Raw genomic sequence first — 14,336 nt, 5'->3', positions numbered from 1 at the left:
GGAAGGAAGGGAGGGAGGGAGGGAGGAAAGAAGGGAGGGAGGAAGGAAGGGAGGGAGGGAGGGAGGAAAGAAGGGAGGGAGGGAGGAAAGAAGGGAGGAAGGGAGGGAGGGAGGAAAGAAGGGAGGGAGGGAGGAAGATGGATGGGTGGCTAGAGAGCTGTTGCCTGAGTTGGCAAAGCTGAGAAGCAGGTGTGCTCGAGTCCATTCCTTATTCTATCATAAATATTTACCGAGAACCTACTATGCGTCACACCTTGTGTTAGATGCTGAAGCTGGGAGTACCAGGTGGTGGCATTTGTCCTTCACCCTCTCTCCCCCATCCCATTCCACCCATCTGCCCTCTGAGCCACCCTCCTGTTGCAGAGTGGCACCCTGGCCCCCATGTTAGTGCTCTGACTCCCTGGCCAGCTCTGTTCCTGGGAGTGACCTTAGGCCTGGTTCCCCCACACTTACCTTCTTCCCCACCAAATGCGGATAGAGTCCAGACTGGCACCCCCTAGGCTGCACAGGGCCTAGGACCAGCCTCCTGACCTGAGGTTCTCCTGAGGTCCACCATCCTGCCTGGTGGTTTTGCCGTTAGCCTAACGGCAGAGGGCCAGGCCGTGCTCCCTCCTGAGGCGTCCATCTGCCCATCTTGCCCTGCGCAGCACCGCCCACTAACCAGGGCCTGCTCACTCAAGGCACTCCTTGCCCGGGACAGCCCTTGAAAGAGCGCAAAGTGGGCTCCTACCTGCCAACAAGAGAGTCCACTGTAGCCGTTTCAAGCAGGAAAGGAGTTTATGAAAGAACGAGTATTTGGCAGGTCACAGGATCTCCAGGAGGGCCTGAAAGTCAGGATGAAGACCAGGCGACAGGAGGAAAGTCCAGGCCACAGCACGGGGGTGCTCCAGCGTAGACCCCGCTGCGTCTCTGCTGGGCCACTGACCCAGGCACTGCCCCTGAAACCTCCAGCCCTGCTGTCCCTGACGGCTACATGCTGCTGCCACTGCCTCATGGTCACTTCCACATCCAGGCCTTAGATCGGTCACAGGCCTGCACCTAGGTGCAAAGAGGGCTGGGAGAGGGAGTTTTCTAACTTCTACTTAGGAAAGCAACACTTAACACGGGAAGGCTATTTAAAGGGTGAAGTCCGGGCAGAAAACAGGTCAGGCCCCCCCCAGTGGTGGGCCTTCCCCCTCAGCTGGCATTCCGGCTGAACTTTCAGGGTCCTTGGCTTCCTTCTTGGAACATGGTTTCTTGCTCCCTCCTTTGGACATGCCCAAAGGGCTCTTTCCCCAGAGAAACTGGCCCCTCATCCCTTTTGTTCCCTTGTACCTCCAGCAGACCCGTCACAGTGTCTGTAAAGCTTCAGGGTCCCTTGCAAGGCGGTGAGCAACTTAAGGGCAGGTGCAATCAGCCAGCCTCCCTCCTTCCTCTGCCCCGAATGCCTAGTACAGAGTAGAGCTCAGTGAACATGGAGGGGAGGAAGAAATCAACAGTGTAGGCCCGAAAACTGGACTTCCACGTGTCTGCCGCCCTGGGGCCTGCTGTGTGGTCTCTTCAGAGCTCTGTTCCCGGGGGCCCAGCCTGGGCCGGTCCCAGTTGCCGGGGCAGGGTGGGGCCTGTACCTGCTGGCCTGGGTTTGTTCCGGGGTGCAGCGGCGGAGGCTGGGACAGCACCCGCAGTTCCCAGAGCCACCCTGACCCCCGCCCATCCTGGCAGGAGTACGTGGCCGCTGAGCAGCAGATGCAGCAGCAGATGAGTCTGGGAGAGCTGTGCTACCCCGTGCCCCTGTCCTTCGAGCCCGCCAAGAGCTTCTTCAAGGGCCTCGTGGAGGCCATGCAGAGCATGTTGCAGACACCACTGGACGTTCGCCTCAAGGAAAGTAAGTCGCTGCGTGGCCAGCCTTGTGTCCTTAACTCCCCTAGTGCCCTTTCACCCAGAGACAACGGCAAAGACCCAAATCATGATCTCAGTCATACCTTTTCCACACAGAGGCCCTTGGCTGGGCAGTCAAGGACTCCTGGGCCTAGGCCCCACCCACCCTTCAGACTTCACCTCCTTCCCTTTCTGAGACCCTGTCCTGCCTCTCGAAAGTATACCGCTGTGCTTCTGCCCCTGAGTCGCTCCCGGGATTCTGTCACACTTTATATTTGCCTGCTTTGGGCTCCCAGCTGGAGTAGCCAACTCTCCCTCCTCCCCTTGCTCTGTCTAGCCAAGTCCCACCATCCCTGCGGTGAGCCCAGGACACTCACCTGGGAGTCCTTTCCACACCAGCCTGGGCTGGCTCTGCCGGCCATCTCCCCCTCTGCCTTTCCCCCGTCCGGGCCCTGGCCGATCTCCTGCCTGGGGCTGTGCGTGAGCTGGATCCATGAACCTCTCCCTGCCCCTCATAAATGCCGCAAAGGCAAGAACCGCTACGAGTCCTGCTCTGAGGTCCCTGAAGGGCCTGGTATAAAGCAGGTGCTCAGAAATACCTTTTTCCCATTCATTTACCTCTGTTCTTATGATTCACTCAGAGCATTTACTGAGCCCCTTTTCTCTGTTAGGCATGGCAGGGTACAAAACAAAGGTCTTACCTTTATGGTGTTCATTGTTCTGGGAGAAAGTCATGTAGAACAGTATGTCAGCAGTAAGTGCTCTGAAGAAAAATACAGCAGGGTGAGGAGAATACAGGGTGACTAGGAGGAGGAGCTATTTCTTATGGCGAAGTGGAGAAGGCATCTCTGGGAAGGGGATATGCGAGCTGGCCGAAGGAAGTCCCCAGCAAGCTCTGTAGGTCTGAAGGGCTGAAGTTCAGTGTAGTGGTTACATGCTGTGGACTCTGGAGCCAGGCTGCCTGGGTTCCTATCCTAGGTCCACCACTTCCTAAGCCTCCTTTCTTGGGCAAGGCACCTAAGTTTTCTGTGCCTCTGTTTCCACATCAACGGAGAGAATAATAAAGTCCCCTCTCATAGGGTTGTGTAAGAATTAACATCTCATACATAAACTGCTTAGAACCGTGCTCAGGCATAATAAGCAGTATGTAAGCATTAGCTATTATTGTTGCTGTAGTCGGTCCATCTGAGGGAAAGTTCTTTTGGGGCAGAGGGAGACACAAGTGCTGCAAGTGTCCTGAGGCACAATAAAGAGTAGTTTGGCACGTTGAAGGAACAGCAAAGGGGTCAACAGGAGTGAATGTGGGTGCGAGGAGGGAAGAAGAGAGAGAGAGACCAAGAGAGAGAAACCAAGGAGACTCCAAGGACTTTGGTCTGAGCAATTGGGAGAAGAAAGTTGCCCTTTTCTGAGATGGGAAGGAGGAGCATTTAGAATTGCAGGCAATGGCCCTTTTGGTTCTCTGAGCAACACCATGGTGGTTTGCAAGAACAAACACCTGATGTAGGATGACAGAAGGGGAGCCAAGAAGAAAGTGGTTGATGCATTTTCTCAGGATGATCGGTGTGATGTGAAAGCACCAGCTATGTTCAGTGTAAGAAATAGTGGCAAAACGCAGGTCACGAGAACTCAAGGAACCAAACTCGCATCTGGTGGCCTCGCGGGTTGCATGTTTGAATTGAGCTTTGTTGCAGAATGATGAAACTACATTTAGAAAATTGAGGCCAACTACTGAGGACATTCAGGGCAGAAACTGCATGATGAAGTGGAGGAAGTCGGATGCCACCTGGTCAGATGGGGCCTGGCAGGGCAGTGGCAGGAGATGAGGAGAGGAAAGGGCGAGAGGAAGTGCTACAAGCACCCATTCAGCCCCCTCCGGAAAACGGACAGAGGGGAGGCCAAGCCCTGGCTACAGTGCCGGCCAACCTCATGGGTGAGTAACAGAGACACAGGAGGTAGCAGCACCCAGAGGAAGGAGAGAGTGATTCTGGTGGAAAACCAGGAAGTCCTCTTGAAGGAGGTGGCACATCAGCTGGGCCTTGATGAACCACTAAGGCTTCCAGAGTGGGAGAAAACAGGGAAAGGCATTTCAAACTGAGTCGAGAGAAGGCTGCAGCCTGTTTGGGACACTGTGAAGTGTGTAGCAAGGCTGAGCGGTAGTCTTTTGTTTTTTGATTTTCCAAGCTGGTTTGTTAAAGCAGATTTTAAATCTATAGATGATGTTCTCTTTGCTCATAACTTCCACTGGAATTTTGAAAACATTTTAAGATGAAATCAATTAAAAAGAAAACCACATGTCCGAGTCGTAGCAGTCAATATATCTAAATGTGTAAAAAGAATAATAAATAGCCAAATATGAAAAACAGAAAAAAAAAAAAAAAAAGAATCTTAGCGGTCAGTTTTAGGAACCTTTGGGCTTGTCAGTTTTCAGCAAGTGGGCACTGGTATGTCCCCAACCACCACAAGATGTTTCTCAGATGGACCCCAAATGCAGTTCACCCACATTTACATTCTCAGTGGCCCGTTCCCAAAGAACCAGTGGTGCCTGCTGAGTCCATGATAATTGGTAACGCTTGCTCCGTGCCAGGCATTGTTCTGAGCATTTTACAGATAAATCCAGCAACTCCTCACCACTATCGTGTCAGGGTCGGGGCAGGGAGGGGGAGTGGGGGATGCCTTTATTATTTCCATTTTACAGATGAGGGAGCTGAGGCTCAGAGAGGTTAACTGATTAGCCTTACCTTGCACAGCTGGTAGGCGGTAGAGGCAGAATTCAAACAGACTCTGACCCCAGGGTCTGTGTTCTGATTTCCCGCCCCCCACCTTGCTTCCTCCAGGCCATCACCCCTCACCGACCTCCAAATGAGATCATCACTCTCATGATCACAAGTAATACTGAGAGGTGCTCACTCCCAGGAAGGACACAAGGAGACAGGGGTCTTGCAGCACCACTGCCCTTCCGGTGCCCCGCGCGCCCCCCCCCCCCCCCCCCCCTATATTTTCCACAGACACTGTAGGCTTCACAGGGCCGAACAGAATCCAACATCTTGGGGCACCTGGGTGGCTCAGTCGGTTAAGTGTCCGCCTCTTATTCTCAGCTCAGGTCTTGATCTTAGGGTCGTGAGTCCAAGCCCCATGTTGGGCTCTGCACTGGGCATGAAGTCTACTTTAAAAAAAAAAAAAAAAAAAAAAAGAACCCAGCATCTTCCCCCCAGTCTGCTGCTGCTTGACTCCAGTCTACTCCCAGTAAACAGTTAAGCCTGGCACTTCTGCCATTGCAGATTTCCTTAACCCAGCCCCCTCTTCCATCCCTATTGTCCCACTTCAGGCCCAAGCCTCCTAGCAGGGCCTCTGCCTCCATGCTCACCCTGCCCCATTTATCCCCCACCCGAGAGATCTCTGGAAATTCTGCTTCTGTCTACCCGTAGATGCCTTCCGTGGCTCCCCGCTGTTTACATGCCACTCCTAGCACCTGCCTTTAATTAATGTCTGTGCTCCTGCTGTACCCTCTTGTTGGGAAAGCCTCCTATCCTTTTTTCTGGATGTCCAAATCTTCCCGATCCTTTAAGGGCCAGCTAAGGTGCTTCCTCCTCCACGATGTCTCCCTTGATTCACCTCTCTTCCCTCTGTGCCTTGGCTGGTAGCTCAAGTGAGCCCACCTCATTTACCTGACGGAACTGTTGAAGACAGGGACCATGGCTTGGGTTTCCCCCTGAGTCCCCTCCCACTCAAATGAGACACCAACATGACCTTTCTGATGACTTCATTTCTTGTTTTCCATCTTATCCTGGAATTTGCATTTCCGCCATGCGGTCGCCCCATTCTCAACTATTTGAACACACAGTTGATTCTCATGATCATCCTTGATCCTGTGGTCTCTTCCCCAGGTTGAGGGCTCATTCACCCTGGCCCGAATTCACTTCCCACCCTCAGAAGTACACTTCTCCTTAGATCCAAGTATTATCCTAGAGTATTCCTGTTGCAAATTCCTGAATTTGCATTAACTGCTTACATTTGTATGTGGTTCTTGGGAGAGATTATGCGACTCTCCAGTTTTGTAATATTTTTAGTATGTTTTGTAGTTTGCTCTTGCTTAGATGAGCACCAGGCACTCATTTCTCACAATCTGTTACAGACATGAACTGCCAGCTCTCAGGCTCCTCCAGCACCAAGCTAGTTTCCTTGTTGAAAACAAGCCCCTCACCAGAGCGATCACTCTTCCTAAAATGTAAGCCCCAGGAGTGGGAGCGAAGAGAGGGTGGAGAGGGCTGGGTGCATGGGAGGGGAGACGGGGGGTCATAGAAATAGAGTCCCCCCCCTTTTTCCTAACAGACCCAACTTGGGTTTTTTTAACCTTTATTATTAGTTTTTAAATACAGAAATAATACATATTCATTGTAGAAAAATTAGAAAACAAAAACAATTTTTTAAGACCATCACTTTCTCATAGATAACTACTAGTATTATTTGCCCTGTTAGCTTTTTTTGGTTTATTTATATATACATACAAGGATATATTTAATATATTGTTTTTTACAAACATGGTATCAACTATACCTACTGTTTTGTAACCTGTTTTCATTTATGGATATGTTGTGAAAATCTCTGTTCCCTTAAAAAAATTATACAGGTAATGCATGCTTCTTACAGAAAATTAGAAATTACAGATACACAAAAAGAAAACCGTTGCTTCCCCAAAGATAAATGCTATTAATATTTTGGCATACATTTTTTCAGACATTTTAAAAGCACACGTGTACAGATTTTTTTAACTGGGATCATATGATACTCTTGTAAATTTTTTATTTAACAGTGTAGCTTGAAAAATTTTGTTTCAATAGATTTAAATGTCATCTTTATTTTTAAAGGATGCATAGTATTCCATTGAATGAATATGCTGTATTTAACCAATTCATAATGCTGTGCATTTAGGCTGCTTTATATTTTCATTTCTATGAACAATGCTATAATAAACACTCTTATACATGTTAGCTGCACTAATGAATAATTGAATGGATACACCTTAGCTCATTTTTGGATTATTCTATAGGAGTAATTTCTCAAAAGGGGAATTACTGGGCATGTACTTTTTAAAGTAAACTTTGAAATATACATAAAGAAAAGCACAAAAGTCAAAGGGGTGCTGCTCAATTATTTTTAAAAAGTAAACACTCTATAACCTCCTTCAGACCAAGAAATGGAAATTTCCAGCTCCCCAGAAGCCTTCCTCATGTGGCCTTTTTTTTAAGTTTATTTTGAGAGAGAGAAAGAGAGCATGTGAGCTCACACACCTGTGCGCAAGAGTGGGGGAGGGGCAGAGAGAGAGGCAGAGAGAATCCCAAGCAGGTTCTTCCCCCCCGGCGGGGGGGGGGGGCTCAATCTCAAGAACCTAACCGAGAGACCATGACCTGAACCAAACTGACACTTACTGACTGAGCCACCCAGGCACCCTTTTTGTGGCCTTCTATTCACTACTCCCGAAGGGTTAACTACTCTCCTGATTTCTGACACTGTAGGTTAGTTTTGCCTGTCTTTGACCTTTATATAACTAGATCATTCAAACTGTACTTTTTTGTGTCTTCTGTCACTCAACATAATATTTGGGAGATTTATCCATATTGTGCAGAGTAGTAGTTTGTTCATTTTCACTGCTGTATATAGTATTCCATTGTATGAATATAGCACTGTTGAAGGACATTTTGGATTATTTCCGGTTTAGCCTGTAGTGAATGATGTTGCTATGAACATTCCCATGCATGTCTTTTGATGCACGTATGTATGCATTTCTGTTGGGTATTTACCCAGGAGGGGGAGAAAAGGATGCCTACTATAACCACTTCTATGCAACATTATTCTAGATGTCCTAGACAGTGCCTTGAGGTAAGAAAAAGAAACGAAAACTATAAGGATTGGAAAAGGAAGGAAAAAAGATCATTATTCACAGATGACATGATTACAGAAAATCTAAAATAATCAAAAGGTAAATTACAATTACTACTAAGTGTATTTAGAATAACTGTTGGATGTAATATCATTATACAAAAATCATATATCTATATATTGGCAGTAAACAATTAGAAAATGAATGTTTTTCTTTTTTTTAAGGTTATTTATTTATTTTGAGAGACAGAGAGAGTAGAGAGCATGAACAGGGGAGGGGCAGAGAAGGAGGGAGAGAGAGAATCCCAAGCAGTGTTGGCTCGATCTCATGAACCTGAGCCATCAGATGCTTAACTGACTGAGCCACCCAGGCGCCCCTAGAAACTGAATTAAAAATTTTTTTAATGTTTTTATTTATTTTTGAGACAGAGACAGAGCATGAGCAGGGGAGGGGCAGAGAGAGAGCGAGACAATCTGAAGCAGGCTCCAGGCTCTGAGCTGTCAGCACAGAGCCCGACGCAAGGCTCGAACTCACGGACTGTGAGATCATGACCTGAGCTGAAGTTGGACGCTTAACTGACTGAGCCACCCAGGCGCCCCTAGAAACTGAATTTTTAAAAATATTATTTTCAGTAACACTTTTTAAAAACCAGGAATAAATCTAACAAAAGACTTGCAAAACTTCACTACAGGAAACTCCAGAACTTTACTAAGAAAACAATTTGGCAGTATCTAGTAAAGCTGAACATCCATGTATCCTACCACGTAGACTTTGTTTTTTTCACTTCATGTCTGCATATGTGGTATAATGCACTGAGAACGATTATTGGGGATTTAAGTTAGCACCACATTTCTGGAACACAATTTGGCAGTATTTACCAAAGTCCTTAAAAGCAAAATTATCCATGTTGACCCAGCAATTCCTCTTTTAGGAATGTATCCTAAAGAAATAATCAGATACATAAAGATGTAATTAATATTTTCAGAAGCTTTTTTTAAAGCCTAAATATGGAAAAGGGGGAGGGATAGGTTAAATTATAATACATCCAATACATCAAAATCTTAGGGTTGCCATTAAAGTGCTCTGATGAAAGAATATTATTTGACAGGGTAAAATGTCCTTAACTATGTCAATAAATTATAAAAAGCAGGTTACCCAAGAGCATGTATGGCATGATAATGTTAAGAAAAACTATAAAATGGCAAGATAAAAACTGGAAGGATATACACCCGTGTTACAAGGGATAGGATTTTAAAATTTTTAGACATCAGCAACAAATTCCATGGATGGTACAAAATTCAGTGACATTTTCACTCCTTCACTTGTGGCCCAGCCACCTCCCCAGAGGCAGGCAGGGTTACAAGGGTGGTTTTTCGTTTATCTTTTGGTGATTCCCAATCTGGGCTGCGGGTGCGAGCCTGGTCGGTTGCCCGGTCGGGGCACCGCGCTGCCCCTCCCACTACGTGTCGCCCCGGTGTCCCCGCCCCCTGCAGACGCGCGCACGCCAACCCTGGAGCCGGACACCATGCATGCACGCCTGCGCCTGTCCGCCGACCGCCTGACGGTGCGCTGTGGACTGTTGGGCCGCCTGGGACCTGCGCCCGAGCTGCGCTTTGACAAGCTGTGGCAGGTGCTGGGTCGCGACTGCTTCGCCGCCGGACGCCACTACTGGGAAGTGGACGTGCAGGAGGCGGGCGTCGGCTGGTGGGTGGGCGCGGCCTACGCCTCCCTGCGGCGCTGCGGGGCCTCGGCCGCCGCCCGCCTCGGCTGCAATCGCCAGTCCTGGTGTCTCAAGCGCTACGACCTCGAGTACTGGGCCTTCCACGACGGCCAGCGCAGCCGCCTGCGGCCCCGCGACGACCCCGACCGTCTCGGTGTCTTCCTGGATTACGAGGCCGGCGTCCTCGCCTTCTACGACGTGTCTGGCGGCATGAGCCACCTGCACACCTTCCGCGCCACTTTCCAGGAGCCGCTCTACCCGGCCCTGCGGCTCTGGGAAGGGGCCATCAGCATCTCCAGGCTGCCCTAGGGGCTGAGACTGGAGTGACTGCCCTAGGCCTTCCGCCGCTCTGGTGTCACCCGACCTCGATGTGGCTGGTCTGCCTGCTCCCTAAGCACTCCCTATCATCTCCCCCGCCAGTCATGCACAGGTGCTTTGAAGGTCTCCTCTCCTAGGTTGGTTTCAAACATGCCCCAAACACAGATCCTCTGCCGGGACTGTCTCATCGGACCTTCCCACCACCAGGGCACTTACATTACACTGCTTTTAGTCCGGGTGCCACCCACATGTGAGCCCTAAGCATCCTGACCGTGTCAGAATACATTATCTTCGGCCTCCGACCTCTCCCTCATACAGCAGTCAGCAATACCCGGCACTTAGTAGGCGCACAATAAATATGAGAGAGCCATCCAGCTCTTTCTCCCTTAATGTCCCTTTGATCTGCCTCCTCCTCTCCACTCTGCTTCAGCTTATCCATGTCACTTACCTTCAGAGCAGCTGCAGGAGCATCTTAACACCTCATGGCCTGAACCCTCTCCCGTCCTCATCCTCCACTGTAAGGCCAGAGGCATGTGCCTAAAACTTCGCTTAACCTTAGAACTACCAGGAGGTTCCTAAGGACTACAGGGAGAAAAGCAGGCACTTTCCCTTAGCATTCAAGGCGTTTCTAGTCTGCCCGGAACTTCTTTATGCCTCATCTGGCTTCTACGGCTCTTTTCAGAGACCCTCCAATTAGAGCTGTCTACACCTTTGCCCTCTGCTACTGGCCCCATACACTCATTTATGCAGAAAAGCCCTTTCATCTTCCTTTGCCTGTTTCAGCCTTCCCCTGGCTTAACTGCCCCAGGAAGTCTCTCCCCAAGCCACAGGAATCTCTCTTACTATTAGAACCACAAGTCTGGGACCTTGCTTTCCAACTAGATTGGAAGTTTCCCAAGGGCAGCTGTGTCCTACACTCTCCCCACCCTGAAAAGTTCAGAATGTTCCATTCCTCCCAGGCAGTGAATGACCAGCAGCCAGCTATCATTGACTCAGCAGTTGAGCTGAGAAGTCCACATGAACCACCCAGCCTGACCTCACTGTACATGTGGGGAGACTAAGGTCCTGAAAGAACGTTGCTTAAAGTCACCCTTGGTGATTAAGGGCTGGGCCATGCCCCGCTCCAGCCCCCAGGCAAGTGTCTTACTTTGGTCCCTGTCCCAGCTCTTGATCTGAGAGATTTTACTGCTTATTCATTCCTCAGGGGATGTTGGGAAGAAAACCAGCAGGTGACTGCTGCTTAGCAACCATAGGCAGTTTTCCCAACTGTCTTGGAACCAAAAGAAGAGGAGCTGAAAGTAAGGTTTGGACAGTCCAGACATCCCCATGCTCCTCAGGCCCCTCAGTTCCAGGTGTTGCCAAGGAAACCCAGAGAACCCCACTTTCCAAAAGAGAAGTGACAGAAATAGAGAAGGCCAAACCAGCAGGACCTCGCAGGCCAGCTTCTCTAACAGGAAGGGAAAAGCATCTTTCTTGGGTCTGTGCCTCAGCTCTGAAGACTTAGTATCATTATTTGTCCAATTCCCTAGATGGTTTTGAAACCATCCTGTGTTAAAGTGTCTTCTTAGGTGCTTGGCAAGAGGGCAGTGGCAGAGTGAAGAAAATGCAAAGGTGAAACCTACTTACGGTTTCAGGGCATTAATTAGCTTGAACCACATAAAACTGACAATTTCTAACAGTTTCTGACCTAAAAATGCCACTTTCATATAGGGCAATGAAATATAAGTAGGATACAAGGCAGAAGGAACCTTAAGAGTGCCTTCAGTTCTAACTAAATCACTTAAGACGCTAGCTGGATAAACAGCAGAATGTCTAAGCACATTGCTCCAGGAATCCTGAAAAAAGAATTCTACTGGGGATGAGCCAGATCTGAATTCTGACAGGGCATTCCTGACAGAAGGAGATGGATATACTGTGTCTCTCCCTGCAAAGACATTCCCAGACCCATGGCGGCCAGGGCCAAGCACTAACAGCACCTGCTGTTTTGTCAGGCACGGTTCTGACGCTTTACAACTATTAACTCATTTGATCCTTACATCATCCCTAGGAGGTGGAAAGTTACCCCAATTCTACACATGGCAAAACTGAGATACAGAGTAAGTAACTTGCCCAAGGTCACACAGCCAGTGGTGGAGTTGGGGGTCTATGCTCAGGTCCATCAGGCCATACTGTCTGGGTGAACACAGCTAGTCTCTGGCCAATGCCTGCTTGCTCCCGCCTGTTTTGCCTGTGATACTTGGCTTTGGCCTAGTTACTCTGTGGGATGTGAGCCTAGCTTTGGATTATTTTCCTTGGGCTGAGATGAGGTCCTGCACCCAGAGAGGAACTTGAGAGTTTGGAATTCATGTATCAGAGACAGAGCTGGATTATAAAGGACAAAAACTGGCTCTTATCAAATGCCTACTCTGTATCAAGACTTGCACTAGCCAGAAAACTGCAGTTTTGGTACACAGTCTAGTGACCTTAGGCTAGTAGTTTTACCTCTCAGAGGATCATTTGTAAAATGGGAGTAATGACCCTGCCTAGTGCTGGGAGGCTCAAAAGAGCCAACGGTTTTGAACTTGCTTTAAAAACCATACGGCACTGGACCATGTCAGGACCCATTAGCATCCCCAGTGGAATTCCTGTCGTGCCTGGCATAGTGTGGGGGCAACAGAAGCTCCCAGCAGCCATCCGGCAGTAGCAGGAACCTCCCTGACTATTCCTCATACAGGACTAAAGCTTCCTTGGGGTCTATGACTATAAAGTCACTTACCTAAATCTCTTTCAGATATGAACTTGCAGAAATTTAAAAAAAAAAAATTTTTTTTAATGTTTTTACTTTTGAGAAAGAGAAGAGACAGAGGCATGAGCAGGGGAGGGGCAGAGAGAGAGCGAGACACAGAATCCGAAGCAGGCTCTAGGCTCTGAGCTGTCAGCACAGAGCCTGACACGAGGCTCGGACTCACAGACCATGAGATCATGACCTGAGCTGAAGTCAGATGCTTAACTAAGTCACCCAGGCACCCCATCAGAAATTTCTTAATACAGCAAACTGCCTGCAGATATTTTTAAATGACCTTAATTTTCTATTATGTGATTTGTTTTAATAAAGATGAATACTGTACCTTGTAACCATGCTCTTCATTGGGAGTTCATGCTGCCTCAAGTACACAGCACCTAGGCCTGGACAGGGCCTCACTCACCTCACGTCCCCTCCACAACTTTTTTGTGGGAGTCAGCTCCGCTGGTCCCAGGTTCAATAGTGCCAGAGATGGGGAGTTCACCACTGCTGAAGATAACTTACGAAATTCTTCCCTATGTACAAACAAGTCCTACTTCCCAGCTGTTCTATCCAAGAAAATACCATGTCGCTTTTGGCATCTTTCATCTTTCATCTTTACATTGACGCCACCTGTGGTCACTAATATTTAGAGATTTCGGGGACCCTTCCTTGCCTACTGCATCTCTTGTTTCTGCAATTCCACTCTGTCAGGGAGCAGTGACTGTGATGTCAGCCTAGCAGAGGGTACACAGCGTGGTCCCTCCACCCTCTACTTGGCACGCCGAGTCTACCCACCCATGTCACACACAGGTGATTATCTTCTCTACGTGCCCCAACAGGAAGTGTGTTCCAGACAAACCGCCCCCCCCCCCCCGCAACTCTCTCCAATGCACGATCCAGTCCTCCACACAAAAGGCAGAGTTAAGACTCATGACCTCAGTGGCTCTTCCAGGTCTGAGCCTTACTGATTCCTGCTCTGAGGGAAATCCAGCTGACGTTTACAGAGCTTCCTGGGCCACCCTTTTAACACTCCGAATGTCTGCCAGGACCTAGAGGCAACTGACTGGGTCCCTGTTGGAAACTAGGTGCTCCACATTCTCAGCTAGAGCCCAAGTCAGGCCCATCCCTCCCTCCCTCCCAGACCCACATCCTGTTTCCAGGCCCCGGAATATCCCTCTACTACCATCCCATGTCTCTTCTTGCTAGGAAAGTCTCAGATATTTGCCTAAATGTCACCTTCTCTGCTGTTGTAGAGGAAAAGGTTATGGAATCGGAAACATTGATGATCTTCTCAAGGCTGCTTAATAGGGAGAAATGAAGTAAACACCGGCCAGAAATTGATACTATCGCACTTCAATTCTTAGCACATCAATTTGATGCATTCTCTTTTACACATGAGTACAACCCAGGATTCCCTCCCCACCCCACCCACACTTACAAACATCAGTGCCTTTCCAGAAACTGATTTGGGATCCACAGGAGAGGGAGGCTCTAAACTCAAAAGTAAAGAAACTTCAAAAGGCTAATTATATGCATCTGGAAAGAGACTCAAGGATACACTTTGAAACAAGAAGTGATAGTGAACAACGTCAAAGAAATATGAACAAAGATTAGGAATCTGGAAATACATTTGAAAAGAACTGTTCATCTTAGCACTCATTCAAAAGAACAAAGGAGAGTCCGATATGGACTCCCTGTGAAAGGGTCATGCGGTTCAATGAAGCAGTGAGAATCTTTCTTGTTAGCTGGGTTTCATTATGGATTAGGGAAGGGCTGATTTCAGCATTACCACTGTATTA

The 14,336-nt window shown here is 48.5% G+C and overlaps 1 protein-coding gene and 1 pseudogene across 2 annotated transcripts in view; both read left to right on the top strand.

The window, feature by feature from the left end:
* Window positions 1-12,887, top strand: part of TRIM14 (tripartite motif containing 14) — a 29,598-nt gene extending 16,711 nt beyond the window's left edge. For both annotated transcript variants that reach the window (XM_049627059.1, XM_049627065.1), the window contains exons 4-6: window positions 1,702-1,864; window positions 5,990-6,082; window positions 9,229-12,887. In XM_049627059.1, the coding sequence (XP_049483016.1) occupies window positions 1,702-1,864; window positions 5,990-6,082; window positions 9,229-9,764 (792 nt within the window). In that variant the 3' untranslated portion in view covers window positions 9,765-12,887. The remainder of the gene's footprint in view (window positions 1-1,701; window positions 1,865-5,989; window positions 6,083-9,228) is intronic.
* Window positions 1,871-5,243, top strand: LOC125920110 (40S ribosomal protein S3a-like; annotated as a pseudogene).
* Window positions 12,888-14,336: the final 1,449 nt, after the last annotated feature.

The sequence above is a fragment of the Panthera uncia genome, chromosome D4 (assembly GCF_023721935.1).
Source record: "Panthera uncia isolate 11264 chromosome D4, Puncia_PCG_1.0, whole genome shotgun sequence".
In the NCBI taxonomy this organism is placed as follows: Eukaryota; Metazoa; Chordata; class Mammalia; order Carnivora; family Felidae; genus Panthera; species Panthera uncia.
Note: the sequence above shows the minus strand (reverse complement) of the source record. Positions and strands in the feature narration are given on the sequence as shown.